The sequence below is a fragment of the Coregonus clupeaformis genome, chromosome 7 (assembly GCF_020615455.1).
Source record: "Coregonus clupeaformis isolate EN_2021a chromosome 7, ASM2061545v1, whole genome shotgun sequence".
NCBI classification, from domain to species: Eukaryota; Metazoa; Chordata; class Actinopteri; order Salmoniformes; family Salmonidae; genus Coregonus; species Coregonus clupeaformis.
In genome coordinates, this window is record NC_059198.1 from 31,405,426 (window position 1) to 31,432,822 (window position 27,397).

Sequence of the window (27,397 nt, forward strand, 5' to 3'; positions counted from 1 at the left end):
CTAAGTGGCTAGCTGGGACAGTCTGACGTAGGGATCCTCCTTGCACTGCTCCCCCTGCCCCCTCTCTTTCCTCCAGGCTTGCTGCTCTTGACTGCCCCCTGTAGGAGGTCCAGAGGAAAGCACATGGCCCCAGCCCCCAAGTGCCTGTAGGGCTGGGAGGAAGCAGTACCCAGAGGTGTGTAGGGTAGGGCCCACTGGGGGCAAGTTGAAGGGGGTGGTGGTGGTGGGGGGCTTGTACGCTGGAGGAGGGTCTTCATTCTCACTTGGTAGTGAGCCGTTGGACGTAGAGCTAGGTCGGGGTGGGTGGAGCTCTGACTTGGGCCATGCCATGATGTTGTTGTTGCTGTAGTTGTTACCAGTGTTCTTACTGTAGTCTGCTACTACAGCTCTCGTAAGACCATCAGACACTTCCTCTGTTGATCTGGACAGGCCAGCACTGACCTGAGGCATCGCCACGTAGCCCTCACTCGACTCCAAGAGGGATGGGGCAGTCCTCTCCGAGGAGGAGGGAGAAGGAGGTTCAGAGTTAGAGAGAGTGTTGTCGGACTCCTCACAGGGAGGCTCCAGACTCATAAACGCACTCGGCGCTGGTGAACTGTCACCACACAAGATATAAGGGCCACTGAAGCTGAAGCCAGGTGAGTCTAGAGCAGGAGGGCAAGATCTGCCCACAGACAACAGATGTAGGGAGGAAGAGTTTGGGTCATACTTCTTCCACCCATCCTTGGTAATGGAATGGAACAGTCCATTGGCCTCTACATCTGGGGTCAACCACAATGGATTATCTGAAGAGCTGCAACACAACAGAGTGAGGTAAGGGTTAGGGCTGTTGTAATGGTTTGGGTTGAGGCTAGGGTTAGGGTTAGGGTTGAGCCAGGTCACTGTGTGTATGAGTTACATTTTATAAGTGTTGGACAGTGTAGGTTAGAAGTATGAAGATATGAGCCAGTTTTACCAGCTACAGCAGAGACTGATATCCTCCCTGCCCTGCAGTGTCTGTATGCTGCAGATATAGGTCTGCTCACTTCTCTCACTCTCGGGGAATAACAACCTATCAGGAGACTTCTGGGAAAGAGAGGACATACCATCATCTGTGAGTGATGAACTATGAAAGATGGATACATGCAGGCAAGTGCACAGATAGGGGTCTACCTGTGCCCTCCCACTCCCCTTTTGGGTGGCGGTATATATATGTTTGTATACAGTTTTAGTCGTTGTTGTTCTGAACCACCAAGCACATGGTCCCCATGTGTGCAACTTCTGTAAGCGCCTCTACTCTACTGCTCTGTTCCAAAACGCAAATGCGATGATATGCAATGCTTTATTATAAAGGTAAACTCTGTAAAAAAAAAATATACAAACATTGAGCTAGCTAACTAGCAGATTTACATCAATCAACATTAATGATCAGCTGATAGCCCACCCTCTCTTCCTGATATCAGTCTTTTAGAGGGACTGTCACTAGCTTTCTTACAGTTTTTGATGAGTGAGTGTGTTGTTGCAGAAATAAATAGGCCAATGCTAAAACATGTTTAAATGTTTGCTACAGAGGCAGTTAGTATGTTATGAATTTCGAGATATGAATTGCCCTTTTTTTCATTTTGAGCACCTGCCCTCTGAAAGGTCTGTGCACAGCCCTGAATACATCCATTGTAATTTATAGTGGTTATGAAAAAAAATCTTTGTGCACAGTCTAGTCGATTTTAAAACTATCATTATTATTATTATTATTATTGAGTGCAGTTGTCATATATTCAATAGCTGAATAGTCCACAGCGAGATGCTTTGTGAATAATGCTGGATGAATACTCAGTCATTCAGATGTATTCAGACTTACCTTAATGACCTCTTGCAGTACCTTGCTCTTGAGGGGCGACGGGACAGACAACTCCCACAGGACTACCCTCCTACAGCCAGAAAAGGAATTAATGAATCAATGGATGGATGAATGAATAGAATGACAGGTAACTGCCAAAATGAAGGAAACACCAACATAAAGTTTCTTAATAGGGTGTTGAGCCAGAGCCAGAACAGCTTCAATGCACCTTGGCATAGATTCTACAAGTGTCTGGAGCTCTATTGGAGGGATGCGACGCCATTCTTCCACGAGAAATTACATAATTTGGTGTTTTATTGATGGTGGTGGAAAACGCTGTCTCAGGTGCCGTCCCAGAATCTCCTATAAGTGTTCAATTGGGTTGAGATCTGGTGACTGAAACGGCCATGGCATATGGTTTACATTGTTTTCATGCTCATCAAACCATTCAGTGACCACTCATGGCCTGTGGATGGGGCATTGTCATCCTATGGGGGCATAGCTATGGCAGCCCAAATAATGGCCTGCCCAGCATTTTTATACATGACGCTAAGCATGATGCGATGTTAATTGCTTAATTAACTCAGGAACCACACCTGTATGGAAGCACCGGCTTTCAATAAACTTTGTATCCCTCATTTACTCAAGTGTTTCCATTATTTTGGCAGTTACCTGTAGTTTAACATTAGTAATAACACAAGGGCGAATTAAAATGGTAGAAAAACAATAAAAACACTTTGAGAAGTCTGAGCAATCACCTGTGACAGGCTGGTATGGTAACATAGAGAGCGATGAAGACAATGGCCACCAGTACACTGATGAAGACGTAGAGGAAGGTGGTGACGGACCAGGAAGCTACAAGGAGACATTGGACAAAACATGCATATGTAAGAGTGGAAAATGTAGTTGATGATCATTGATAAGTAATTGATTAGTAGTGTCTGGAAATTCCTGTCTGTCACATGAACTGATTGAGATGGTGGCTGCTTCAAGAGAACAAAGTCACATTTTATCAGCTCCTGTATGCTGTCTTCATCAAGTATAGTCTTAATTTCTTCTTCTTTCACTCTCAGAATCCTCCAAACGGCGTATTACACACATTTCAATATTATGGTAGTTCAATGATAAAACATCCAACTCATCCAAGTTCATTTTTCACATTAAAGCAAATATCGAGGCTTCACGTAAGACTAACACGTGGAAGCAAGAAACACTCTTCAATAAATAATGAAAGTGTTTACGTGTGTTTTTGAAAACATTCTTCAAGAGAGATGAACTTTGGTGCTTTTTCATTCAGCATCTCATGAATAGATAATCACATTATAGATTTTAGAGCTCCGCTGTCTTGACTCACAAGGCTGGCACAGCTAGATGAATTGTAAATAATAAAATATGGATCACTTCCCCCCATTTGTACTTGTTTTAGTCCAGACTGGTTATCTCTGATGATAAAATATGTTTTCAGAGTTACAGTTTTTCAACCACTCCACAAATTTCTTGTTAACAAACTTTAGTTTTGGCAAGTCGGTTAGGACATCTACTTTGTGCATGACACAATACATTTTTACAACAATTGTTTACAGACAGATTATTTGATTTATAATTCACAATTCCAGTGGTTCAGAAGTTTATATACACTAAGTTGACTGTGCCTTTAAACAGCTTGGAAAATTCAAAAAAATGATGTCATGAAGTTAGAAACTTCTTTTACATCATTTGAGTCAATTGGAGGTGTACCTGTGGATGTATTTCAAGGCCTACCTTCAAACTCAGTGCCTCTTTGCTTGACATAATGGGAAATTCAAAAGAAATCAGCCAAGACCTCAGAAAGAAAATTGCAGACCTCCACAAGTCTGGTTCATCCTTGGGAGCAATTTCCAAACGCCTGAAGGTACAACATTTATCTGTACAAACAATAGTATGCAAGTACAGTCGTGGTCAAAAGTTTTGAGAATGACACAAATAATAATTTTCACAAAGTCTGCTGCCTCAGTTTTTATGATGGAAATTTGCATATACTCCAGAATGTAATGAAGAGCGATCAGATGAATTGCAATTAATTGCAAAGTCCCTCTTTGCCATGAAAATGAACTTAATCTCAAAAAGACATTTCCACTGCATTTCAGCCCTGCCACAAATGGACCAGCTGACAACATGTCAGTGATTCTCTCGTTAACACAGGTGAGAGTGTTGACGAGGACAAGGCTGGAGATCACGCTGTCATGCTGATTGAGTTAAAATAACAGACTGGAAGTTTTAAAAGGAGGGTGGTGCTTGAAATCATTGTTCTTCCTCTATTAACCATGGTTACCTGCAAGGAAACACGTGCCATCATCATTGCTTTGCACAAAAAGGGCTTCACAGGCAAGGATATTGCTGCTAGTAAGATTGCACCTAAATCAACCATTTATCGGATCATCAGGAACTTCAAGGAGAGAGGTTCAATTGTTGTGAAGAAGGCTTCAGGACGCCCTAGAAAGTCCAGCAAGCGCCAGGACCGTCTCCTAAAGTTGATTCAGCTGCGGGATCGGGGCACCACCAGTGCAGAGCTTGCTCAGGAATGGCAACAGGCAGGTGTGAGTGCATCTGCACGCACAGTGAGGTGAAGACTTTTGGAGGATGGCCTGGAGTCAAGAAGGGCAGCGAGGAAGCTACTTCTCTCCAGGAAAAACATCAGGGACAGACTGATATTCTGTGAAATGTACAGGGATTGGACTGCTGAGGACTGGGGTAAAGTCATTTTCTCTGATGAATCCCCTTTCCGATTGTTTGGGGCATCCGGAAAAAAGCTTGTCCGGAGAAGACAAGGTGAGCGCTACCATCAGTCCTATGTCATGCCAACAGTAAAGTATCCTGAGACCATTCATGTGTGGGGTTGCTTCTCAGCCAAGGGAGTGGGCTCACTCACCATTTTGCCTAAGAACACAGCCATGAATGAAGAATGGTACCAACACATCCTCCGAGAGCAACTTTTCCCAACCATCCAAGAACAGTTTGGTGACGAACAATGCCTTTTCCAGCATGATGGAGCACTTTACCATAAGGCAAAAGTGATAACTAAGTGGCTCGGGGAACACAACATCGACATTTTGGGTCCATGGCCAGGAAACTCCCCAGACCTTAATCCCATTGAGAACTTGTGGTCAATCCTCAAGAGGCGGGTGGACAAACAAAAACCCACAGATTCGGACAAACTCCAAGCATTGATTACGCAAGAATGGGCTGCCATCAGTCAGGATGTGGCCCAGAAGTTAATTGACAGCATGCCAGGGCGGATTGCAGAGGTCTTGAAAAAGAAGGGTCAACACTGCAAATATTGACTCTTTGCATAAACTTAATGTAATTGTCAATAAAAGCCTTTGACACTTATGGAATGCTTGTAATTATACTTCAGTATACCATAGTAACATCTGACAAAAATATCTAAAAACACTGCAGCAGCAAACTTTGTGAAGACCAATACTTGTGTCATTCTCAAAACTTTTGACCATGACTGTATAAACACCATGGGACCACGCAGCCATCATATCGCTCAGGAATGAGACGCGTTCTGTCTCCTAGAGATGAACGTACTTTGGTGCAAAAGTGCAAATCAATCCCAGAACAACAGCAAAGGACGTTGTGAAGATGCTGGAGGAAATAGGTACAAAATTATCTATATCCACAGTACAACGAGTCCTATATCAACATAACCTGAAAGGCCGCTCAGCAAGGAAGAAGCCACTGCTCCAAAACCGCCATATAAAAGCCAGACTACGGTTTGCAACTGCACAAAGATCGTATTTATTGGAGAAATGTCCTCTGGTATGATGAAACAAAAATAGAACTGTTAACCCATAATGACCATCGTTATGTTTGGAGGAAAAAGGGGAAGGCTTGCAAGCTGAAGAACACCATCCCAACCATGCAGCACGGGGGTGGCAGCATCATGCTGTGGGGGTACTTTGCTGCAGGAGGGACTGGTGCACTTCACAAAATAGATGGCATAATGAGGAAGGAAAATTATGTGGATATATTGAAGCAACATCTCAAGACATACAGTGGGGAAAGAAAGTATTTAGTCAGCCACCAATTGTGCAAGTTCTCCCACTTAAAAAGATGAGAGAGGCCTGTAATTTTCATCAGAGGTACACGTCAACTATGACAGACAAATTGAGATTTTTTTTCTCCAAAAAATCACATTGTAGGATTTTTAATGAATTTATTTGCAAAATATGGTGGAAAATAAGTATTTGGTCACCTACAAACAAGCAAGATTTCTGGCTCTCACAGACCTGTAACTTCTTCTTTAAGAGGCTCCTCTGTCCTCCACTCGTTACCTGTATTAATGGCACCTGTTTGAACTTGTTATCAGTATAAAAGACACCTGTCCACAACCTCAAACAGTCACACTCCAAACTCCACTATGGCCAAGACCAAAGAGCTGTCAAAGGACACCAGAAACAAAATTGTAGACCTGCACCAGGCTGGGAAGACTGAATCTGCAATAGGTAAGCAGCTTAGTTTGAAGAAATCAACTGTGGGAGCAATTATTAGGAAATGGAAGACATACAAGACCACTGATAATCTCCCTCGATCTGGGGCTCCACGCAAGATCTCACTCCGTGGGGTCAAAATGATCACAAGAACGGTGAGCAAAAATCCCAGAACCACACGGGGGGACCTAGTGAATGACCTGCAGAGAGCTGGGACCAAAGTAACAAAGCCTACCATCAGTAACACACTACGCCGCCAGGGACTAAAATCCTGCAGTGCCAGACATGTCCCCCTGCTTAAGCCAGTACATGTCCAGGCCCGTCTGAAGTTTGCTAGAGTGCATTTGGATGATCCAGAAGAGGATTGGGAGAATGTCATATGGTCAGATGAAACCAAAATATAACTTTTTGGTAAAAACTCAACTCGTCGTGTTTGGAGGACAAAGAATGCTGAGTTGCATCCAAAGAGCACCATACCTACTGTGAAGCATGGGGGTGGAAACATCATGCTTTGGGGCTGTTTTTCTGCAAAGGGACCAGGACGACTGATCCGTGTAAAGGAAAGAATTAATGGGGCCATGTATCGTGAGACTTTGAGTGAAAACCTCCTTCCATCAGCAAGGGCATTGAAGATGAAACGTGGCTGGGTCTTTCAGCATGACAATGATCCCAAACACACCGCCCGGGCAACGAAGGAGTGGCTTCGTAAGAAGCATTTCAAGGTCCTGGAGTGGCCTAGCCAGTCTCCAGATCTCAACCCCATAGAAAATCTTTGGAGGGAGTTGAAAGTCCGTGATGCCCAGCGACAGCCCCAAAACATCACTGCTCTAGAGGAGATCTGCATGGAGGAATGGGCCAAAATACCAGCAACAGTGTGTGAAAACCTTGTGAAGACTTACAGAAAACGGTTGACCTGTGTCATTGCCAACAAAGGGTATATAACAAAGTATTGAGAAACTTTTGTTATTGACCAAATACTTATTTTCCACAATAATTTGCAAATAAATTCATAAAAAATCCTACAATGTGATTTTCTGGAATTTTTTTTCTCATTTTGTCTGTCATAGTTGACGTGTACCTATGATGAAAATTACAGGCCTCTCTCATCTTTTTAAGTGGGAGGACTTGCACAATTGGTGGCTGACTCAATACTTTTTGTGGATGTATTGAAGCAACATCTCAAGACATCAGTCAGGAAGTTAAAGCTTGGTCGCAAATGGGTCTTCCAAATGGACAATGACCCCAAGCATACTTCCAAAGTTGTGGCAAAATGGCTTAAGGACAACAAAGTCAACGTATTGGAGTGGCCATCACAAAGCCCTGACCTAAATCCTATAGAAAATGTGTGGGCAGAACTGAAAAAGCGTGTGTGAACAAAGAGGCCTACAAAACTGACACAGTCAGGAGGAATGGGCCAAAATTCACCAAACTTATTGTTGGAAGCTTGTGGAAGGCTACCCGAAACGTTTGACCCAAGTCAAACAATTTAAAGGCAATGCTACCAAATACTAGTTGACTGTATGTAAACTTTTGACCCACTGGGAACATGATGAAAGAAATAAAAGCTTAAATAAATAATTATCTCTACTATTATTCTGACATTTCACATTCTTAAAATAAAGTGGTGATCCTAACTGACCTAGACAGGGAATTTGTAGTAAGATTAATTATCAGGAATTGTGAAAAACTGAGTTTAAATGTATTTGGCTAAGGTGTATGTAAACTTCCAACTTCAACTGTATTTGCAAAAAATTATAGAATTAGCTTGGTCCAAGTTTGTGCTCTTGCCAACTCCATTGCTGTCATTATTATTTATATATTTTTTCACCTTTATTTAACCAGGTAAGCCAGTTGAGAACAAGTTCTCATTTACAACTTCAACCTGGCCAAGATAAAGCAAAGCTGTGCGATAAAAACAACAACACAGAGTTACATATGGGGTAAAACAAAACATAAAGTCAAAAATACAACAGAAAATATATATACAGTGTGTTCAAATTTAGCAAGTTATGGAGTTAAGGCAATAAATAGGCCATAGTGCAAAATAATTACAATTAGTATTAACACTGGAATGATAGATATGCAAGAGATGATGTGCAAATAGAGATACTGGGGTGCAAATGAGCAAAATAAATAACAATATGGGGATGAGGTAGTTGGGTGGGCTAATTTCAGATGGGCTGTGTGCAGGTGCAGTGATCGGTAAGGTGCTCTGACAACTGATGCTTAAAGTTAGTGAGGAAGATAAGAGTCTCCAGCTTCAGAGATTTTTGCAATTCATTTCAGTCATTGGCAGCAGAGAACTGGAAGGAATGGCGGCCAAAGGAGGTGTTGGCTTTGGGGATGACCAGTGAGTTATTGCTGCTGGAGCGCATACTACGGGTGGGTGTTGCTATGGTGACCAATGAGCTAAGATAAGGCGGGATTTGCCTATCAGTGATTTATAGATGGCCTGGAGCCAGTGGGTTTGGCGACGAATATGTAGTGAGGACCAGCCAACAAGAGCGTACAGGTCACAGTGGTGGGTAGTATATGGGGCTTTGGTGACAAAACGGATGGCACTGTGATAGACTACATCCAATTTGCTGAGTAGAGTGTTGGAGGCTATTTTGTAAATGACATCGCCGAAGTCAAGGATCAGTAGGATAGTCAGTTTCACGAGGGCATGTTTGGCAGCATGAGTGAAGGAGGCTTTGTGTCAGAACGGCTGATGTGGATGTGGTGTAGGAGTCAAACGCAGGACACAGAAGCTTCGTCCAACAGACTTTACTAAACGAAAAAATAATAACACTGGGCCTCAACTAATCAGGAGGCGAACGATTACGCAGCAGTGCGTAAAACACCTAAATACTATAGCGCACGAAATACAGTGCGACTGTCCTGAACATACAAATAGCAAAAACGAGCAGCACCAAAAGACAGGCGGAACAATTACACACAACACACGACTAACAAAACGAGAAACTTATAGGAGACATAATTAACACTAAATGGAAACAGGTGTACAAAGAAGACAAAACCAAACAAACATCGATAACATACAACGGTGGCAGCTAGTACTCCGGGGACGACGACCGCCGAAGCCTGCCCGAGCAAGAAGGAGGAGCAGCCTCGGCCGAAACCGTGACAGAACCCCCCCCTTGACCCGCGGTACCAGCCGTGCGCCGACCCCGGCCTCGGGGACGACCAGGAGGACGCGGAGCAGGGCGCGTGGGATGACCACGGTGGAACTCAGTCAGGAGAGACGGGTCTAAGATGTCCCTCCTCGGCACCCAGCACCGTTCCTCCGGGCCGTACCCCTCCCACTCCACGAGATATTGGAGACCCCCCACCCGACTTCTCGAATCCAAGATGGACCGAACTGTGTACGCCGGAGCCCCCTCGATGTCCAGTGGGGGCGGAGGAGTCTCTCCAATCTCACAGTCCTGGAGTGGACCAGCTACCACCGGCCTGAGAAGAGACACATGGAACGAGGGGTTAACGTGATAATCAATAGGCAGTTGTAACCTGTAACACACCTCGTTCAGTCTCCTCAGGACTTTAAAAGGCCCCACAAACCGCCGATCCAGCTTCCAGCAGGGCAGGCGGAGGGGCAGGTTTCTGGTCGAGAGCCAGACTCGATCTCCAGGTGCGTACACCGGACCCTCACTGCGGTGGAGATCGGCGCTCGCCTTTTGTCGACGGATGGCCCGCTGCAGATGGACGTGTGCAGCGTTCCACGTCTCCTCCGAGCGCCGCACCCACTCATCCACCGCAGGGGCCTCGATCTGGCTCTTATGCCATGGTGCCAGAACCGGCTGGTACCCTAACACACATTGGAAAGGGGTTAGGTTGGTGGAGGAGTGGCGGAGAGAGTTCTGTGCCATCTCTGCCCAGGGGATATACCTCGCCCACTCCTCCGGCCGGCCCTGGCAATACGATCTCAGAAACCTACCCACATCCTGGTTCACTCGTTCTACCTGCCCATTGCTCTCCGGGTGGTACCCCGAGGTAAGGCTCACCGAGACCCCCAAGCGCTCCATGAACGCCCTCCAGACTCTGGAGGTGAACTGGGGACCTCGATCAGACACTATATCCTCGGGTACCCCGTAGTGCCGAAAGACGTGGGTGAATAGTGCCTCAGCGGTCTGTAGGGCAGTAGGGAGACCCAGTAGGGAGACCCGGCATTGGGAGGAGACGACAGGCCTTAGAGAACCGATCCACAACGACCAGTATAGTGAAATCCACCGAGAGGTGAGACCAGGGTCGTTGTGGAACGGGCAGGGGTTGTAACTTCCCCCTGGGCAGGTGTCTAGGCGCCTTACACTGGGCGCACACCGAGCAGGAGGAGACATAAACCCTCACATTCCTGGCTAACGTTGGCCACCAGTACCTAGCGCTAAGGCAGTGCACTGTCCGGCCAATACCTGGATGTCCAGAGGAGGGGGACGTGTGAGCCCAATAAATCAGTCGATCCCGAACCTCGAGCGGAACGTACGTCCGACCCACAGGACACTGTGGAGGACTAGGGTCGGTACGCAACGCCCGCTCGATTTCCGTATCGACCTCCCACACTACCGGTGCCACCAGACAAGACTCCGGCAGTATGGGAGTGGGCTCAATGGACCTCTCCTCTGTGTCATACCGCCGGGACAGGGCGTCTGCCTTACCGTTCTGGGACCCAGGGATGTACGTGATTTTAAATACGAACCGGGCTAGAAACATGTTCCACCGAGCCTGACGAGGGTTCAATCTCCTAGCTGCCCGGATGTACTCCAGGTTACGGTGGTCAGTCAAAATGAGAAAAGGGTGTTGAGCCCCCTCAAGCCAATGCCTCCACACCTTTAGGGCCTGTACCACGGCTAACAGCTCCCTGTCCCCTACGTCATAATTTCGCTCCGCTGGGCTGAGCTTCTTGGAGTAAAAAGCACAGGGGCGGAGTTTAGGTGGCGTGCCGGATCATTGCGATAGTACGGCCCCAATACCGGCCTCTGACGCGTCCACCTCTACCTGAAATGGTAAAGCGGGGTCCGGATGCGCCAGCACCGGAGCCGAAGTAAACAGGTCCTTCAGTCTCCCAAATGCCCTGTCCGCCTCAGCAGACCACTGCAAGCGCGCCGGACCCCCCTTCAGAAGAGACGTTATGGGAGCTGCCACCTGTCCAAAACCCCGGATAAACCTCCGGTAGTAATTTGCAAAACCCAAGAACTGCTGCACCTCTTTAACCGTGGTTGGGGTTTGCCAATTACGCACGGCTGACACACGGTCAACCTCCATCTTCACCCCTGACGCGGACAACTGATAACCCAAAAAGGAGATAGACTCCTGGAAAAACAGACATTTCTCTGCCTTGACATACAAGTCGTGCTCCAACAGCCTCCTCAACACTCGGCGCACCAGAGCTACATGCTCGGCTCGGGTAGAAGAGTACACTAGAATGTCGTCAATGTACACGACCACACCTTGCCCCTGCATGTCCCGGAAGATCTCGTCCACAAAGGATTGGAAGACTGAAGGAGCATTCATCAACCCGTATGGCATGACGAGATACTCGTAATGACCCGAGGTGGTACTAAATGCTGTCTTCCATTCATCGCCCTCCCTAATGCGCACCAAGTTGTAGGCGCTCCTGAGATCCAGTTTTGTGAAGAAACGCACTCCGTGTAATGATTCCGTCATAGTCGCAATCAGAGGGAGTGGATAACTGTATTTCACAGTGATCTGATTGAGACTATGGTAATCAATACACGGGCGCAACCCTCCATCCTTCTTCTTCACAAAAAAGAAGCTTGAGGATGCAGGGGAAGTGGAGGGCCGTATGTATCCTTGTCTCAGAGACTCGGCTATGTATGTCTCCATAGCCCCCTTCTCTTCTTGAGACAGAGGATACACATGGCTCCGCGGAAGCGCTGCTCCTGCCTGGAGGTCTATCGCACAATCCCCCTGTCTATGAGGAGGCAACCGCGTCGCCCTCGTCTTGCTAAACACGAGTGCTACTTCCTCATACTCAGGGGGAATGTGCATTGCGGGCACTTGGTTCGGACTCTCCACGAGGTCGCCCCCACGGAAACACCTAGACATCGCCCCACACACTGGGCAGACCACTCCTTAAGAGCCCTCTGTTGCCACGAAATGGAGGGATTATGGGTAATCAACCAGGGAAGCCCCAGCACCACTGGATACGCAGGAGAGTCGATCAGATATAACTGAATAGTTTCCTCATGACCCCCCTGCGTACTCATCCTAAGTGGTGCTGTGACCTCCCTAATCAACCCCGATCCCAACGGGCGGCTATCTAGTGCATGGACAGGGAAGGGAGCATCAACAGGAAGGAGTGGAATCCCTAACTCTACACAAAAATTCAGATCAACAAAATTCCCAGCTGCGCCTGAATCTACTAGCGCCTTATGCTGGGAATGAGGTGCAACCTGTGGAAATCTTACAGGTATACATACGTGCACAACAGAGAGCTCTGGGTAAGTGGGGCGCCTACTCACCTGGAAGGGCTCCCCAGTGCGTGGCCTGTTGTCCCGTCCCCCTGGAGACCCTCCCCAGCACCTAGCCGCAGTGTGCCCTCCACGGCCACAGTTGGTGCAGGGGACGGCCCTCCTCGGGCTCCTTCTCCTCCTCTCTCTAGCGCCAGCACCCCCGAGCTCCATAGGGCTCGGCTCGGAGGTGCTGGAGGATGGAATGGACAGCCCCCACTCGGGACGTCCGCGGGTGGCCAGCAGGGTGTCGAGACGGATGGACATGTCCACCAACTGGTCGAACAAGAGGTTGGTGTCCCTGCAGCTCTCGGCGGACGTCCTCCCGTAGACTGCATCGATAGTGGTTGATGAGGGCCCGCTCATTCCACCCTGCATCCGCCGCTAGAGTCCGGAATTCCAGGGCGAACTCCTGTGCGCTCCTCTTCCCCTGTCGGAGGTAGAATAGACGCTCCCCCGCCGCTTTCCCCTCAGGTGGATGGTCGAACACGGCCCTGAAGCGGCGGGAGAACTCCGCATAGGTGATGGTGGCGGCGTCTATCCCCCTCCATTCGGCGTTGGCCCACTCCAACGCCTTGCCGGTGAGACAGGAGATGAGGGCGGAAACGCTCTCGTGTCCCGAGGGCGCCGGGTGTACGGTGGCCAGGTAGAGTTCCACCTGCAGGAGGAACCCCTGACACCCGGCAGCGGTGCCGTCATATGCCCTCGGGAGCGAGAGCCGAATCCCACTGGATTCCGGAGCTTGGATGGGAGGACTGACCGATGGTGGTGGTAAGGTAGGTGGAGGTGTGGGTACTCCTCTGGTCTCCCATCGGTGCAGAGTATTAATCACGTCCTGCAGGGTGGTCCCGAGTTGTAGGATCCTATCGTCCTGCCCGCGGACGCGCTCCTCCAATGACTCGGGCGCTGCTGCTGCTCCTGCTGACTCCATTAGATGGTGTGTAATTCTGTCAGAACGGCTGATGTGGATGTGGTGTAGGAGTCAAACGCAGGACACAGAAGCTTCGTCCAACAGACTTTACTAAACGAAAAAATAATAACACTGGGCCTCAACTAATCAGGAGGCGAACGATTACGCAGCAGTGCGTAAAACACCTAAATACTATAGCGCACGAAATACAGTGCGACTGTCCTGAACATACAAATAGCAAAAACGAGCAGCACCAAAAGACAGGCGGAACAATTACACACAACACACGACTAACAAAACGAGAAACTTATAGGAGACATAATTAACACTAAAAGGAAACAGGTGTACAAAGAAGACAAAACCAAATAAACATCGATAACAGACAACGGTGGCAGCTAGTACTCCGGGGACGACGACCGCCGAAGCCTGCCCGTGCAAGGAGGAGGAGCAGCCTCGGCAGAAACCGTGACACTTTGTTGTGAAATAGGACGCCGATTCTAGATTTAACTTTGGATTAGAGATGCTTAATGTGAGTCTGGAAGGAGAGTTTACAGTCTAACCAGACACCTAGGTATTTGTAGTTGTCCACATACTCTAGGTCAGACCCGTCGAGAGTAGTGATTCTAGTCGGGTGGGCGGGTGCCAGCAGCGTTCGATTGAAGAGCATGCATTTAGTTTTACTAGTGTTTAAGAGCAGTTGGAGGCTACTGAAGGAGTGTTGTATGGCATTGAAACTCTTTTGGAGGTTTGTTAACACAGTGTCCAATTAAGGGCCAGATGTATACAAAATGGTGTTGTCTGCGTAGAGGTGGATCTGAGAGTCACCAGCAGCAAGAGCGACATCATTGATATACACAGAGAAAAGAGTCGGCCCAAGAATTGAACCCTGTGGCACCCCCATAGAGACTGCCATAGGTCCAGACAACAGGCCCTCCGATTTGACACATTGAACTCTATCTGAGAAGTAGTTGGTGAACCAGGCGAGGCAGTCATTTCAGAAACCAAGGCTATTTAGTCTGCCAATAAGAATGCGGTGGTTGACAGAGTCGAAAGCCTTGGCCAGGTCGATGAAGACGGCTGCACAGTACTGTCTATTATCGATCGCGGTTATAATATCGTTTAGGACCTTGAGCGTGGCTGAGGTGCACCCATGACCAGCTCGGAAACCAGATTGCATAGCGGAGAAGGTACGGTGGGATTCGAAATGGTCGGTGATCTATTTGTTAACTTGGCTTTCAAAAACTTTCGAAAGGCAGTGCAGGATGGATATAGGTCTGTAACAGTTTGGATCTAGAGTGTCACCCCCTTTGAAGAGGGGGATGACTGCGGCAGCTTTCCAATCTCTGGGGATCTCAGACGTTACGAAAGAGAGGTTGAACAGGCTAGTAATAGGGGTTGCGAAAATTTCGGCAGCTAGTTTTAGAAAGAAAGGGTCCAGATTGTCTAGCCCAGATGATTTGTAGGGGTCCAGATTTTGCAGCTCTTTCAGAACATCAGCTGTCTGAATTTGTGTGAAGGAGAAGCGGGGGGGGCATGGGCAAGTTGCAGCGGAGGGTGCAGAGCTGGTGGCTGGGGTAGTGGTAGCCAGGTGTAAAGCATGGCCAGCCGTAGCAAAATGCTTGTTGAAATTCTCGATTATTGTAGATTTATCGGTGGTGATAGTGTTTCCTAGCCTCAGTGCAGTGGGCAGCTGGGAGGAGGTGCTCTTATTCTCCATGGACTTTACAGTGTCCCAAAACGTTTTGGAGTTAGTGCTACAGGATGCAAATTTATGTTTGAAAAAGCTAGCCTTTGCTTTCCTAACTGCTTGTGTATATTGGTTCCTAACTTCCCTGAAAAGTTGCATATCGCGGGGGCTATTTGATGCTAATCCAGTACGCCACAGGATGTTTTTGTGCTGGTCAAGGGCAGTCAAGTCTGAGGAGAACCAGGGGCTATATCTGTTCTTAGTTCTGTATTTTTTTAATGGGGCATGTTTATTTAAGATTGAGAGGAAATTACTATTAAAGAACAACCAGGAATCCTCTACTGACGGAATGAGATGGATATCCATCCAGGATACCTGGGCCAGGTCAATTAGGAAGGCCTGCTCACTAAAGTGTTTTAGGGAGCGTTTGACAGTGATGAGGGGTGGTCGTTTGACCGCGGACCCGTTACAGATGCAGGCAATAAGGCAGTGATCGCTGAGATTCTGGTTGAAGACAGCGGAGGTTTATTTAGATGGTAAGTTAGTCAGGATGATATATATGAGGGTGCCCATGTTTACGGATTTAGGGTTGTACCTGGTAGGTTCGTTGATCATTTGTGTGAGATTGAGGGCATCTAGTTTGGATTGTAGGATGGCCGGGGTGTTAAGCATATCCCAATTTAGGTCACCAAGCAGTACGAACTCTGAGGATAAATGGGGGGCAATCAATTCACATATGGTGTCCAGGGCACAGCTGGGGGCTGAGGGGGGTCTGTAGCAAGCGGCAACAGTGAGAGACTTATTTCTGGAAAGGTGGATTTTTAGAAGTAGAAGCTCAAACTGTTTGGGCACAGACCTGGATAGTATGATAGAGCTCTGCATGCTATCTCTACAGTAGATTGCAACTCCACCCCCTTTGGCAGTTCTATCTAGACGGAAAATGTTGTAGTTGGGTATGGACATTTCAGAATTTTTGGTGGCCTTCCTAAACCAGGATTCAGACACTGCTAGAACATCAGGGTTGGCGGAGTGTGCTAACGCAGTGAATAACTCAAATTTAGGAAGGAGGCTTTTGATGTTAACGAGCAGAAAACCAAGGATTTTACAGTTACAGAAGTCAACAAATGATAGCTCCTGGGGAGTAGGAGTGATACCGGGGGCTGCAGAGCCTGGGTTAGCCTCTACATCACCAGAGGAACAGAGGAGGACTAGAATAAGGATACGGCTAAAGGCTTTAAGAACTGGTCTTCTAGTGCGTTGGGTACAGAGAATAAAGGGTGCAGATTTCCCGGCGTTGTAGAATAGATTCAGGGCATTATGTACAGACAAGGATATGGAAAGATATGAGTACAGTGGAGGTAAACCTAAGCGTTGGGTAACAATGAAAGAGATAACATCACTGGAGGCACCGATTGAGCCGGTCTCGGCATGTATGGGGGGTGGAACAAAGGAACTATTTGAGGCAGTTTGAGAGGGACTTGGGGTTCTACAGTGAAATTGTATAATAAGAACTAACTGGAACAGCAATAGGCAAGGCATATTGACATGGGAGAGAGGCATAAAGCAATCACAGGTGTTATTAGAGAGAGCTAAGACAACAACTGGTAATGGCGATAAAGTTTGGGCTGAGGCTAAACAGATAAACAGGACAGGGTACCGTGTAAAGGAACAGTCCAGCAGGCATCCGCTGTGCAGCTGAGTGATCATAAGGTCCAGTGAACAGCAATATGTGAGTCCGAGAGCAGTTCGAATTGGTACTACAGCACAGCGATCAGGAAGCACGGCTGTCGTTTGCGTGTGCTAGCATGCCGGGGCTAGCAGATGGATCTTCGTGGTTGTCGCAACGGGAAGCCTGTTGAAACCACAGATGATTACGTCGGCAGACCAGTCGTGATGGATCGGCGGGGCTCCGTGTCGACTCTAGGAGGTCCCGTCCGGTTGACAGAAAGGTAGATAGCCGGGAGATGTGCCTGACTCAAGGCTAGCTCAAGGCTGATTAGCCAACAACAACGTTCATTTGGTTGCAGCTAGCTAGTTGCGATTATCCAGTGTTAAAGGTCCAGTGATTCAGTGATTCCGGCAGAAAATCCGGGTCGATAACGCAGGCAGTGCAGACTGGCCGATAATAGTCCAGGCTAGAGCTGGCTGGTAGGTAGTGCAGGCCACGGACAATGGTGAAAAACCCCTAACGGTGGCTAATAGCAAGTAGCTAGTTAGCTGGTTAGCTGGCTACTCCCGTCCGGTAGACAGAGAGGTAGATAGCCGGGATATGGGCCTGCTCGAGGCTAGCTCAAGGCTAACTGATGCTTGCTTCGGGGGCAGTGGTGATTAGCCTACAGCGACATCCATTTGGTTGCGGCTAGCTAGTTGCGATCCGGTGTTAAGGTCCAGTGATTCAGTTATTCCGGCCGAAAATCCGATGTTCTGGGTGAAAACCACTAACGGTGGCTACTAGCAAGTAGCTAGTTAGCTAGTTAGCTGGCTGGCTAGTTTCAACTGGAGATTCTAGATAAAGGTGAGTAAATAATAGAATCCGTTCTACATTGAGTGAGGCGGGTTGCAGGAAAGTATATTTAGTAGAAGGATGAAAAGTGTGATAGGGAAATATATACGTAAAATACAAAAACAATACAAAAAACAGGCTATTTATATGGACACACAAGAGAACACGACCGCACTGCTACGCCATCTTGGAAACCAAGCTATATATAGCAATTGACATGACAATTAGTGACAAGAAGTTGGCATGATTGCAAAAACAGACTCTCTCAAGCTAGAAAATAATAGAACAATAGAATAGAATACTATTAAAAACATGCTTCAACCAGGAGTTACCATCTAGGTCCATTACCTGGTTGTGAGGTCCACTCCACTGGGTCGGTCCATTCTGAAGGTGGTCCTTCAAAAGTATCACCCCTTCCCGGGACCACCAGGGCTCTCACCTTAACCAGGTAGCATTCAGAGGGGCGCAGGGACCCCCCCAGGATGGAGAGCGAGAAGGACCCCTGGGAGACATTGAGGAGCCTAGTATCCTCCTGAAAAAGAGAAGGTTGGACAGAACCAAGTGAGACACCGTAGAATTATCAATCATCATCAAATGATCTATTCATGAGATGATTAAGAAAGCAACAGTCTATCTCGCTTGATGAGCGTTCTTTAGATGATGATCTAGAGATGATCAAATGTAATACTGAAAATGAAAATACATTGCTTTTGCATCATCCCACTTCCTGTGAAAGTATAGCACAAAAATAGATCAAATAATACTCCTACCTGAGTCTCATTACTCCAGTAGTGCACTTGATAGGAGAGTTCAACTTTTGATTTTGAATGATTCCATTTTAGAATCCAGTTCCCATCTATCTCTTCTATCTGCACGTCGAGTGGACGGTTTGGACGAACTGTGTAGAGAGAGACATCAAGAATCTTTAAAGAGATTGAACGGGATCTTAAGCCCTTACCAACGTATACATTTTTTGCAGGACGTAACATATCATGCGAAATGGATGATGCTGTACACAGTTGTGCACAATTTCCCTGGACCCGTTTTGGCTCATGAGCACTAATTTCTAAACTACTGGCTGAAATTATACAAAACCTTCTAGAGTCACTTTTGAGAATACGCTTGGGAATCAGCAGTAAATTGTGCCTGTGATACCACAATACAAACTCCAGGTGGCAGCACTGATACACAATCACTGAGGCAGTATATTTTCTGGATTGCATCAAAACAAATATAATCATAAATTGAGTCTCAGCTATGAGATTTTATTCTCCCCAAAACATCACCCCTGTGTCAGAGTGAAAATGACTCACTGTGTTTGTGTGTTTGAAACTCTTTGGTTTTGCGTGTGGGGATGAGCTCCACCTCTAGCTGCTCTGAGTCTGGGACAGGGAAGGAGCAGCTGTATTTGAGCATTGGACCCCTGGATGGAGCGCTGACCATGGCGTTAACACAGCATTTCTGGGCTCTTGAGAGATGGCGAAAGGGAGAGAGAAATGGATGGATGGAGAAGAGGGAGGACAATGCTGTGAAAGAGAGTAGTAATCTATGAGACTGAAGTGTAGTCAACTGTTTCGTCTCTCATCCATGGGCACACACACACGAACGCATGCACGCATGCAGGCACGCAAACACACAAAGGCATACACACAGTGCTTTGGCAGCAGATCCTAACTCACGGTGCAGTGTGGTTGTGTTTGCAGGACAGATGGAAGGTAAGGAACTGAGCCAGGTCTCTCTTCACCTCCCAGCTGCATGTCACCACATTCTCCTCATCAAACACACACGGCGCATTGGAGTGGCCTGGCACAGGGTCTGAGTGAGGGAGGGAAGGGAGGTGAGGGAGGGAGGGAGGGAGCAGGAGGGCAGGAGGACAGGAGGGAGGGAGGGAGAGAGAGAGAGAGAGAGAGAGAGAGAGAGAGAGAGAGAGAGAGAGAGAGAGAGAGAGAGAGAGAGAGAGAGAGAGAGAGAGAGAGAGAGAGAGAACAAAAGGGAAGGAGACATTGATGCACCGCTGAGCAATGCTATTCCAAACACATGACATGTTGAGATCACAATTCCCTGACACCTCCACGTAAATCACACACAATCCTATGAAGTCGCTCATTACAATTTCATTACAAACTCATAACAATCCTATAAAACGAATACATTACATTACATTATGTGACATTACAATATGGAGGATGGAGTATGTTTATGTATACACTGTGTGCACAATTATTAGGCAAGTTGCATGTTTGAGGAATGATTTTATTATTGAACAACTACAGTGCTCTCGGTCAATCCAAAATGTTAATAAACCTCAAACCTGAATATTTAAGTAAGTGAGGTTTTGGCTTTCTTTGGAGAATATCTATGTGTGCACAATTATTGGGCAACTATTAGTGTGCAGAATTATTATGCCACTAAATGAAAAACGAAAAGTTCCCCATCTCACTTGTTTATTTTCATCTGTTAAAGTGAGAATAATAAACAAACAACTCACAATTTACAAATAAACATTTCTGACAAAAAAATCAGTGGCCAATATAGCCACCCTTCTTTTCAATAACAGTCATAAGCCTTCCATCCATGGAGTCTGTCAGTTTCTTGATCTGTTGACGATCAACTTTTTGTGCAGCAGCAACCACAGTCTCCCAGACACTGGTCTGAGAGGTGTACTGTTTTCCTTCACCGTAAATCAACCGTTTAAGAAGGGACCACAAGTTCTCAATAGGGTTTAGGTCAGGTGAGGAAGGGAGCCATGTTATTATTCTTTCATCTTTAAGGCCTTTACTGGCTAGCCACGCAGTGGAGAACTTCAATGCATGCGATGGAGCATTGTCCTGCATAAAAATCATGGTCTTCTTGAAAGATGCAGACTTTTTCCTGTACCACTGCTTGAAGAAAGTGTCTTCTAAAAACTGGCAGTAGGTTTGGGAGTTGAGTTTGAGTCCATCTTCAACCCGAAAAGGTCCAGCTAGCTCATCTTTAATAATACCAGCCCATACCAGTACCCCACCTCCACCTTGCTGGCGTCTGAGTCGAAGTGGAGCTCCGTGCCCGTTACTGATCCAGCCACGGGCCCATCCATCTGGTCCGTCAATAGTCACTCTCATCTCATCAGTCCATAAAACCTTTGAAAAATATGTCTTCAGATATTTCTTGGCCCAGTCTTGACGTTTCAGCTTATGTGTCTTGTTCAGTGGTGGTCGGGTTTCAGCCTTCCTTACCATGGCCATGTCTCTGAGCACTGAACACCTTGTACTTCTGGGCACTCCAGGTAGGTTGCAGTTCTGGAATATGACAGCACTGGAGGATAATGGGTTCCTGGTAGCTTCACATTTGATTATTCTCAAATCTTTGGCAGTTAATTTGCGTCTTTTTTTCTCAACACGGTTCTTGCGACCCTGTTTACCATTTGCAACAAAACGTTTGATGGTTCTGTGATCACGCCCTAATATCTTAGCAATTTCAAGAGTGCTGCATCCCTCTGAAATACTTTTTACAATTTTTGACTTTTCAGAGTCAGTTAAATCTCTTTGTTGGCCCATTTTGCCTGAGGAAAAGAAGCTGCCTAATAATTATACACACCTTGATATAGGGTGTTGATCTCCTTAGGCCACACCCTCCCTCATTACACAAATACACATCACCTGATATGCTTAAATCCAATAAGCATTACAGTTTATACAGCTTGGAGTTGGGAAATATGCATAATAATGATGATATGGTCAAAATACTGACTTGCCTAATAATTGTGCATACAGTGTATGTAGGGTTTCCACTCACCCTCCTCAGTCAACCAGGTCACTAGGGGGCTCCACTCGCTCCACAGTCCCGTCTTCCCCCTTGCCCTCACCTTGGCCTCATACTGGCAGCCAGACCCCTGAGCCTCAGCCTCCACACTCAGTTGGGAGTCCTCAACCTCCACTGCCTACACAGAGAGAAACAAAGAATATGGTCCAAAAATGTGCACTATATAGGCAATAGGGTGCCATTTGGCACGCACATTATGTGTGCATCTGAATTTACTAATGTAACTCACCACTGGGCACAGACATCAATTCAAAGTCTATCCCACGTTGGTTCAACATAATTTCATTGAAATAACGTGGACACAGCGTTGATTCAACCAGTGTGTGCCCAGTGGGTTCCTTTCTTTGCCTCCTTCCCTTCATCTGCACTAGTGTGAAGCACCTGGTCTGGACAGGTGAAAGTAGACTTCCTGAAATAATATTTAAATTGCTTTCACCTATCCTGTGGTTTCAAATCAGTGCAGATGAAAGGGAGGACACCACTTTAGACTATTGAGACACAGCCCTGATCTTTATCGGACTCCCGGTGGTGTATTTTTTTTTTCTGTACTTCTGCCTTGTGACATCAACTCAGTCTCAGATAGTAGCGTGGTAATCTTTGGTGAGGATCGTGACGTGCAAGATGAATGAGGCAGGAACATGGACGTCACCAGGACCTGGCTTTCGGGGATTTAGCCCCAAATTATTTTGGGTCAGCCCTGAATCTTTTGAACTGCTGCAATGGTGTAAAAAAAAATTGTAGTCAACTGAATGCGCCACTTAAACTGAACAAAAACATAAACGCAACATGCAACAATTTCAATAATTACAGTTCATATAAGGAAATCAGTCAATTGAAATAAATAAATTAGGCCCTAATCTATGTATTTCACATGACTGGGCAGGGGCGCAGCCATGGGTGGGCCTGGGAGGGTATAGGCCCACCCACTAGGGAGCCAGGCCACCCACTGGGGAGCCAGGCTCAGCCAATCAGAATTAGTTTTTCCCCATAAAAGTTATTTATTACAGACAGAAATACTCCTCAGTTTCCTCAGCTGTCCGGGTGGATGGTCTCAGACAATCCCGCAGGTGAAGAAGCCGGATGTGAAGGTCCTGGGCTGGAGTGGTTACACGTGGTCTGCAGTTGTGAGGCCGGTTGGACGTACTGCCAAATTCTCTAAAACAACGTTGGAGGCGGCTTATGGTAGAGAAATTAACATTACATGTTCTGGCAACAGCACTGGTGGACATTCCTGCAGTAAGCATGCCAATTGCATGCTCCCTCAAAACTTGAGACATCTGTAACATTGTGTTGTGTGACAAAACTTCACATTTTAGAGTGGCCTTTTATTGTCCCCTGCACAAGGTGCACCTGTGTAATGATCATGCTGTTTAATCAGCTTCTTGATATGCCACACCTGTCAGGTGGATGGATTATCTTGGCAAATGAGAAATGCTCACTAACAGGGTTGTTAACAAATATGTGCACACAATTTGAGAGAAGTAATCTTTTTGTGTGTATAGAAAATGTCTGGGATCTTTTATTTCAGCTTATGAAACATGGGACCAGCACTTTACATGTTGCATTCATATTTTTGTTCAGTATAGTTCATAGAGCTGTGGTTATATGAAACTCCCGAAGTCATCTAACCATTATAATCAGTGGTGTAGTGCTGCCGGTGCGCAGCAGAGCGATGATCCGCCATTTCTCAGGATGGTGCAAGATCACTTAATGATTAATAAGTATTCTACATAACAAACCGTATATAATAACATGATAATGTCAGGCTACTGTTATACCAAAAACACCATGTAATTTCTTACAACAATTTAGGATGATTGTACTGAAATGTATAATTTTTTTTCTCATGCGGTGGCTGTGTTTAACTCTATCTGCTCTAAAATTTGATTAGTGTTAGCCACCCTTATTTACATCATTCAGAAGATCGAAATGCATATTCCCATGAAACTGATTGGGATCAAATGGTTGGCATGCATGCAGCATGGACGTTTCACCTGTAAAACGTGAAGAATTATCATTCACGATTGACAGTGATGATGGCCTAATTTATAATAAGGTAGGCCTAATTTGGTGGTTTAGGATTTTCTGTATGAAAGGTTTCATGTCGGTACCAACTTTCATTCAGAAATGGCTTATTAATGGCATAATAATAATTGTAAAAATGGTGCTCCGGTAGGCTACCTAAAAAATAGCACTACACCACTGGTAATAATAAATGTAAAGCAATTGCCATGTGTGGTCAACTGATAATTCCAGCACCGTTTTGATTGGGACAGCGTCATTGTGCTGCTTTGAGACAAGCATTGGAACTCATCTTGATAAATCAATGTCAGATTTTTGTTTTCACTGAATCTCTGTTTGGATTTTAGGTTACAATTAGGCTGGGTAATGTTATCTAAGTTAAGGTGAGTGCTCATGATCATTAGTCTAGCAATTAAAAGCAATGCAGATTTGATCTACACACACATTAGGCTATAGCCTACCTGATGAGCTTCCCTGATGTTTTCCTGAACTTTCCAATAGTTTTCTGATGCATTTCAGTCACTTAGCGTACTGATGCGAATACAGATTTGTACACTTTTCCCATAGGCTATTCAAGTCCTTTGACATATTTTGTTATTGTTTAAAAAGGTCATAAGGCCTACATCGTTTCAATAACAATCTAGCTGAAACCGCTATTGGCTTCATTGACTTACTGAATTTATTGTCTTGTAATTGTAGGCTAGGCTACTTGCTGATAGATTAGATTATTTTAAATATTATTGTAACAGTAGGCCTACCTACACAATAACCTCATATGGGGTTACTGACCACAATCAATTTAATTAATAATAATATGTGTTGATTATTTGGCCTTGGGGAGAGCACAGCACATGGAAGAAACCATAGCGCTGCAGGAAGGGGTGCTGGAAGTGCTGCAGATAAATTGAAATAAATTTGACAAATTATATAATTACTCCTGTCTCAATAAAAATAAGTGAAATCATTGAAAATACTACAGCAGCATAATTTAGCCAAATTGCTGTAGATAGTGTTTTGTCACATTATGAGCGCATAGGCCTTAGTCTACAGTTGGGAATCCTGCAATTGGACAGCCTGTGCAGAAAATATCAAACAGCTGATTGTTGAGTTGTGGCTGTCAATGAACAGCAGGCAGCAGCTAGAAGGTATTTAGCAATATTTCAAAATACAATTGAGGAAAATACTGTTTGAATAGGTGAGTGCCACTGGAAAGTTGATGGACTATAATTTCCTCCTTATTATTGTAGGCCTAAGATCTGTGTATCCACTATTTTCATTGGCCTATGCTATTGGTTGCATTCAAGGCATGGGTCGTTTGTTTTAGTGATCTCAATATGTAAATGTCAGAGTAGCTTGACATTTTGATCATTCGTGTGGTATAGAATAATATTATTGTAATGTCTCCAGTCATGTAAAATGACGTACAATTGCAGGAAATGATTTTAGAAAAGGCCCTTTTTTCCTCACCCACATCCCCCTCAGCCCCTGCTCTTCAGGACTGAGCCCCTGAACGTTATGAAACTCTGGTGATTCCGCTGGGCAGGAAGCAGAGAGGTAGTGGTTAATGATTCTAAAGAAGTGATGATTTTGTAACCAAGCAAAACTACCCTATGCTTGTGCTTGTTTTGCGAGGGATATCTCATGCCATGATGAATAACTATGAGAATTAGCATGTCTTTTTACAAGAGGGTTGGAAATCATAAGCAATATGTTAACTAACAGTCCTCCAACACTCTTAGAAAAAAAGGTGCTATCTAGAACCTAAACAGGTTCTTCGGCTGTCCCCATAGGAGAACCCTTTGAAGAACCCTTTTTGGTTCCAGGTAGAACCCTATTGGGTTCCATGTTCTACATGGAACCCAAAAGAGTTCTACCTGGAATCAAAAAGGGTTCTACCTGGAACCAAAAAGATTTATCCTATGGGGACAGCCAAAGAACCCGTTTAGGTTCTAGATAACAGCCTTTTTTCTAAGAGTGTATACTGTATTTATGAAGATTCAGAAGCACATTTCTTAGATGAATAGGAGTCTTTGAGAGCACCTTGTATGTTAACCTGGTCCCAGATTAATTTGTGCTCTTATAATATAATATAATATATAATATGCCATTTAGCAGACGCTTTTATCCAAAGCGACTTACAGTCATGCGTGCATACATTTTCTTTTTCTTTTTGTGTATGGGTAGTCCCGGGGATCGAACCCACTACCTTGGCGTTACAAGCGCCGTGCTCTACTAGCTGAACTACAGAGGACCACCACCTCTTGCCTGCTGTCCTTGACAATGAGTGACAGGGAGTTGGAAATATATAGCACAAACAAGATATGGTACTCAAGCCAATTGTTTGTTACTCCAGTACATACTATCCAGTCATCCTGGTTAGACCTCCTGTAGTTGACCTGGTAGTTGAGAGTGGGGGACAGGAGGGACGAGGGGGGGTAGAGGCTTTCCCAGCTGAGCAAACAGCCCCCTCTCTCTACAGCCTGCTGTGATAGGTGGACTGGTTGACGCACCCTCACTGTAATACACACAAATACACACACACACACACTGTCAAAAACGAAAAAACACATAAATGAATAGTCAAATAAAACAGATATAGGACCCTATATATTTCTACTGAATTGGGTAATCTGCTAGCTAACTTTTAACTAAAATGTAAATGTAAAATGATTGAGAACCAATTATGACAGGGGTCCTGTAATGTTTAAACTCACCATTCTTAGACAGAAGCAGGGCAGGGGGACAGGTGGTCTTGAAGAAGAAGACATGGTTGGTATTGATGCCAAAGTAAAGAGTGTTGTACTGACACTGGACGGTGAGCTTGCTATTGTTGGGATTCAGTGCTGGCTGACCATAGGGTTTACACAGGGACTCACTGGAGGGGAGAGAAAAAGAGAGAGCGAGAGATAGAGAGAGACATCAGTCCATTGAGTACATTGTTTCTCAGTGTCCACCTCTTCCTTCTCCCCTCCCTCCCTCCCTCCCTCCCTCCCTCCCTCCCTCCCTCCGTCCTCTCATCACCCCATCAGCTCTATCTTTACCGGTTCACAGTGCTGTCCCAGTAGAATAGGGCTAACGGAGCTTGTGCGGACGTGTGTGGACTCTCCTCCCAGCTACAGCGGCCGTAGGAGGTGTAGTCATTGTAGCACCGCAAGGACTCAAGCACAGGGGACACTGTGGATAGAGGGACTGGGAACAAGGATATAGATAATAGAATTAGAACACATTGTGCTGTATGATGTAGAGTACAGGTCTCTCTATAGGGCAGAAAATATGATCTACAATCACTTCTGGAAAAAATACATGACCAAGTGGATGGCAGTGTTGTGATATTGTCTATATCTTAATAATACTTTCTATAATGTCCACAATTAAACATTTAGCCATATGTCCAACTTATACATTTTGTTGTCATCGATATCTGTTAAAACGTTTCTTAGACTTAGACCCTACCATGATATTGTTTGTTCTCCTGGATTGTGCAGCGTTCTTGTCCATTATAGCAGAGGACCAGGAGAGGGAGTAGGGATCCACAAGACATCCAGAAGAGAAGCATGTTTCCTGGGGAGCGCAGGAGGACAGGTCCCCTGGAGCAGAAGAACATGGGTAAGGGTCAGCAGGTGGGTCTCAGTAATTAACCTTCTAGATCTAGACCATCCTGGACCTGCATTATGTGGACTGACTGCTATATCTGTCAGGGTTCAGAGAAAAATGGCTCA

At 45.8% G+C, this 27,397-nt stretch overlaps 1 protein-coding gene across 1 annotated transcript; it reads right to left on the reverse strand.

Moving 5' to 3' along the window:
- Positions 1-27,282, reverse strand: LOC121570252 (cytokine receptor common subunit beta-like). The gene is made up of 13 exons (XM_041881728.1): positions 27,132-27,282; positions 26,720-26,867; positions 26,393-26,553; positions 26,039-26,193; positions 21,630-21,774; positions 19,535-19,670; positions 19,169-19,323; positions 18,626-18,753; positions 18,204-18,387; positions 2,575-2,671; positions 1,838-1,907; positions 1,026-1,065; positions 1-761 (listed from the first exon to the last, which is right to left on the reverse strand). The coding sequence occupies exons 1-13, from the start codon at positions 27,280-27,282 to the stop codon at positions 1-3; spliced, it is 2,331 nt and encodes a 776-aa protein (XP_041737662.1).
- Positions 27,283-27,397: the final 115 nt, after the last annotated feature.

Bases quoted from the DNA above. Each gene is read 5' to 3' on its own strand.
- LOC121570252 (XM_041881728.1), bottom strand. From the start codon at position 27,282: ATGTTCTTCTGCTCCAGGGGACCTGTCCTCCTGCGCTCCCCAGGAAAC. The intron at 26,868-27,131 runs GTAGGGTCTAAG...CCTTGTTCCCAG, and splicing joins GGAGAACAAACAATATCATG to TCCCTCTATCCACAGTGTCC. The intron at 21,775-26,038 runs GTATGTACTGGA...CTCTCTGTGTAG, and splicing joins CTAACCAGGATGACTGGATA to GCAGTGGAGGTTGAGGACTC.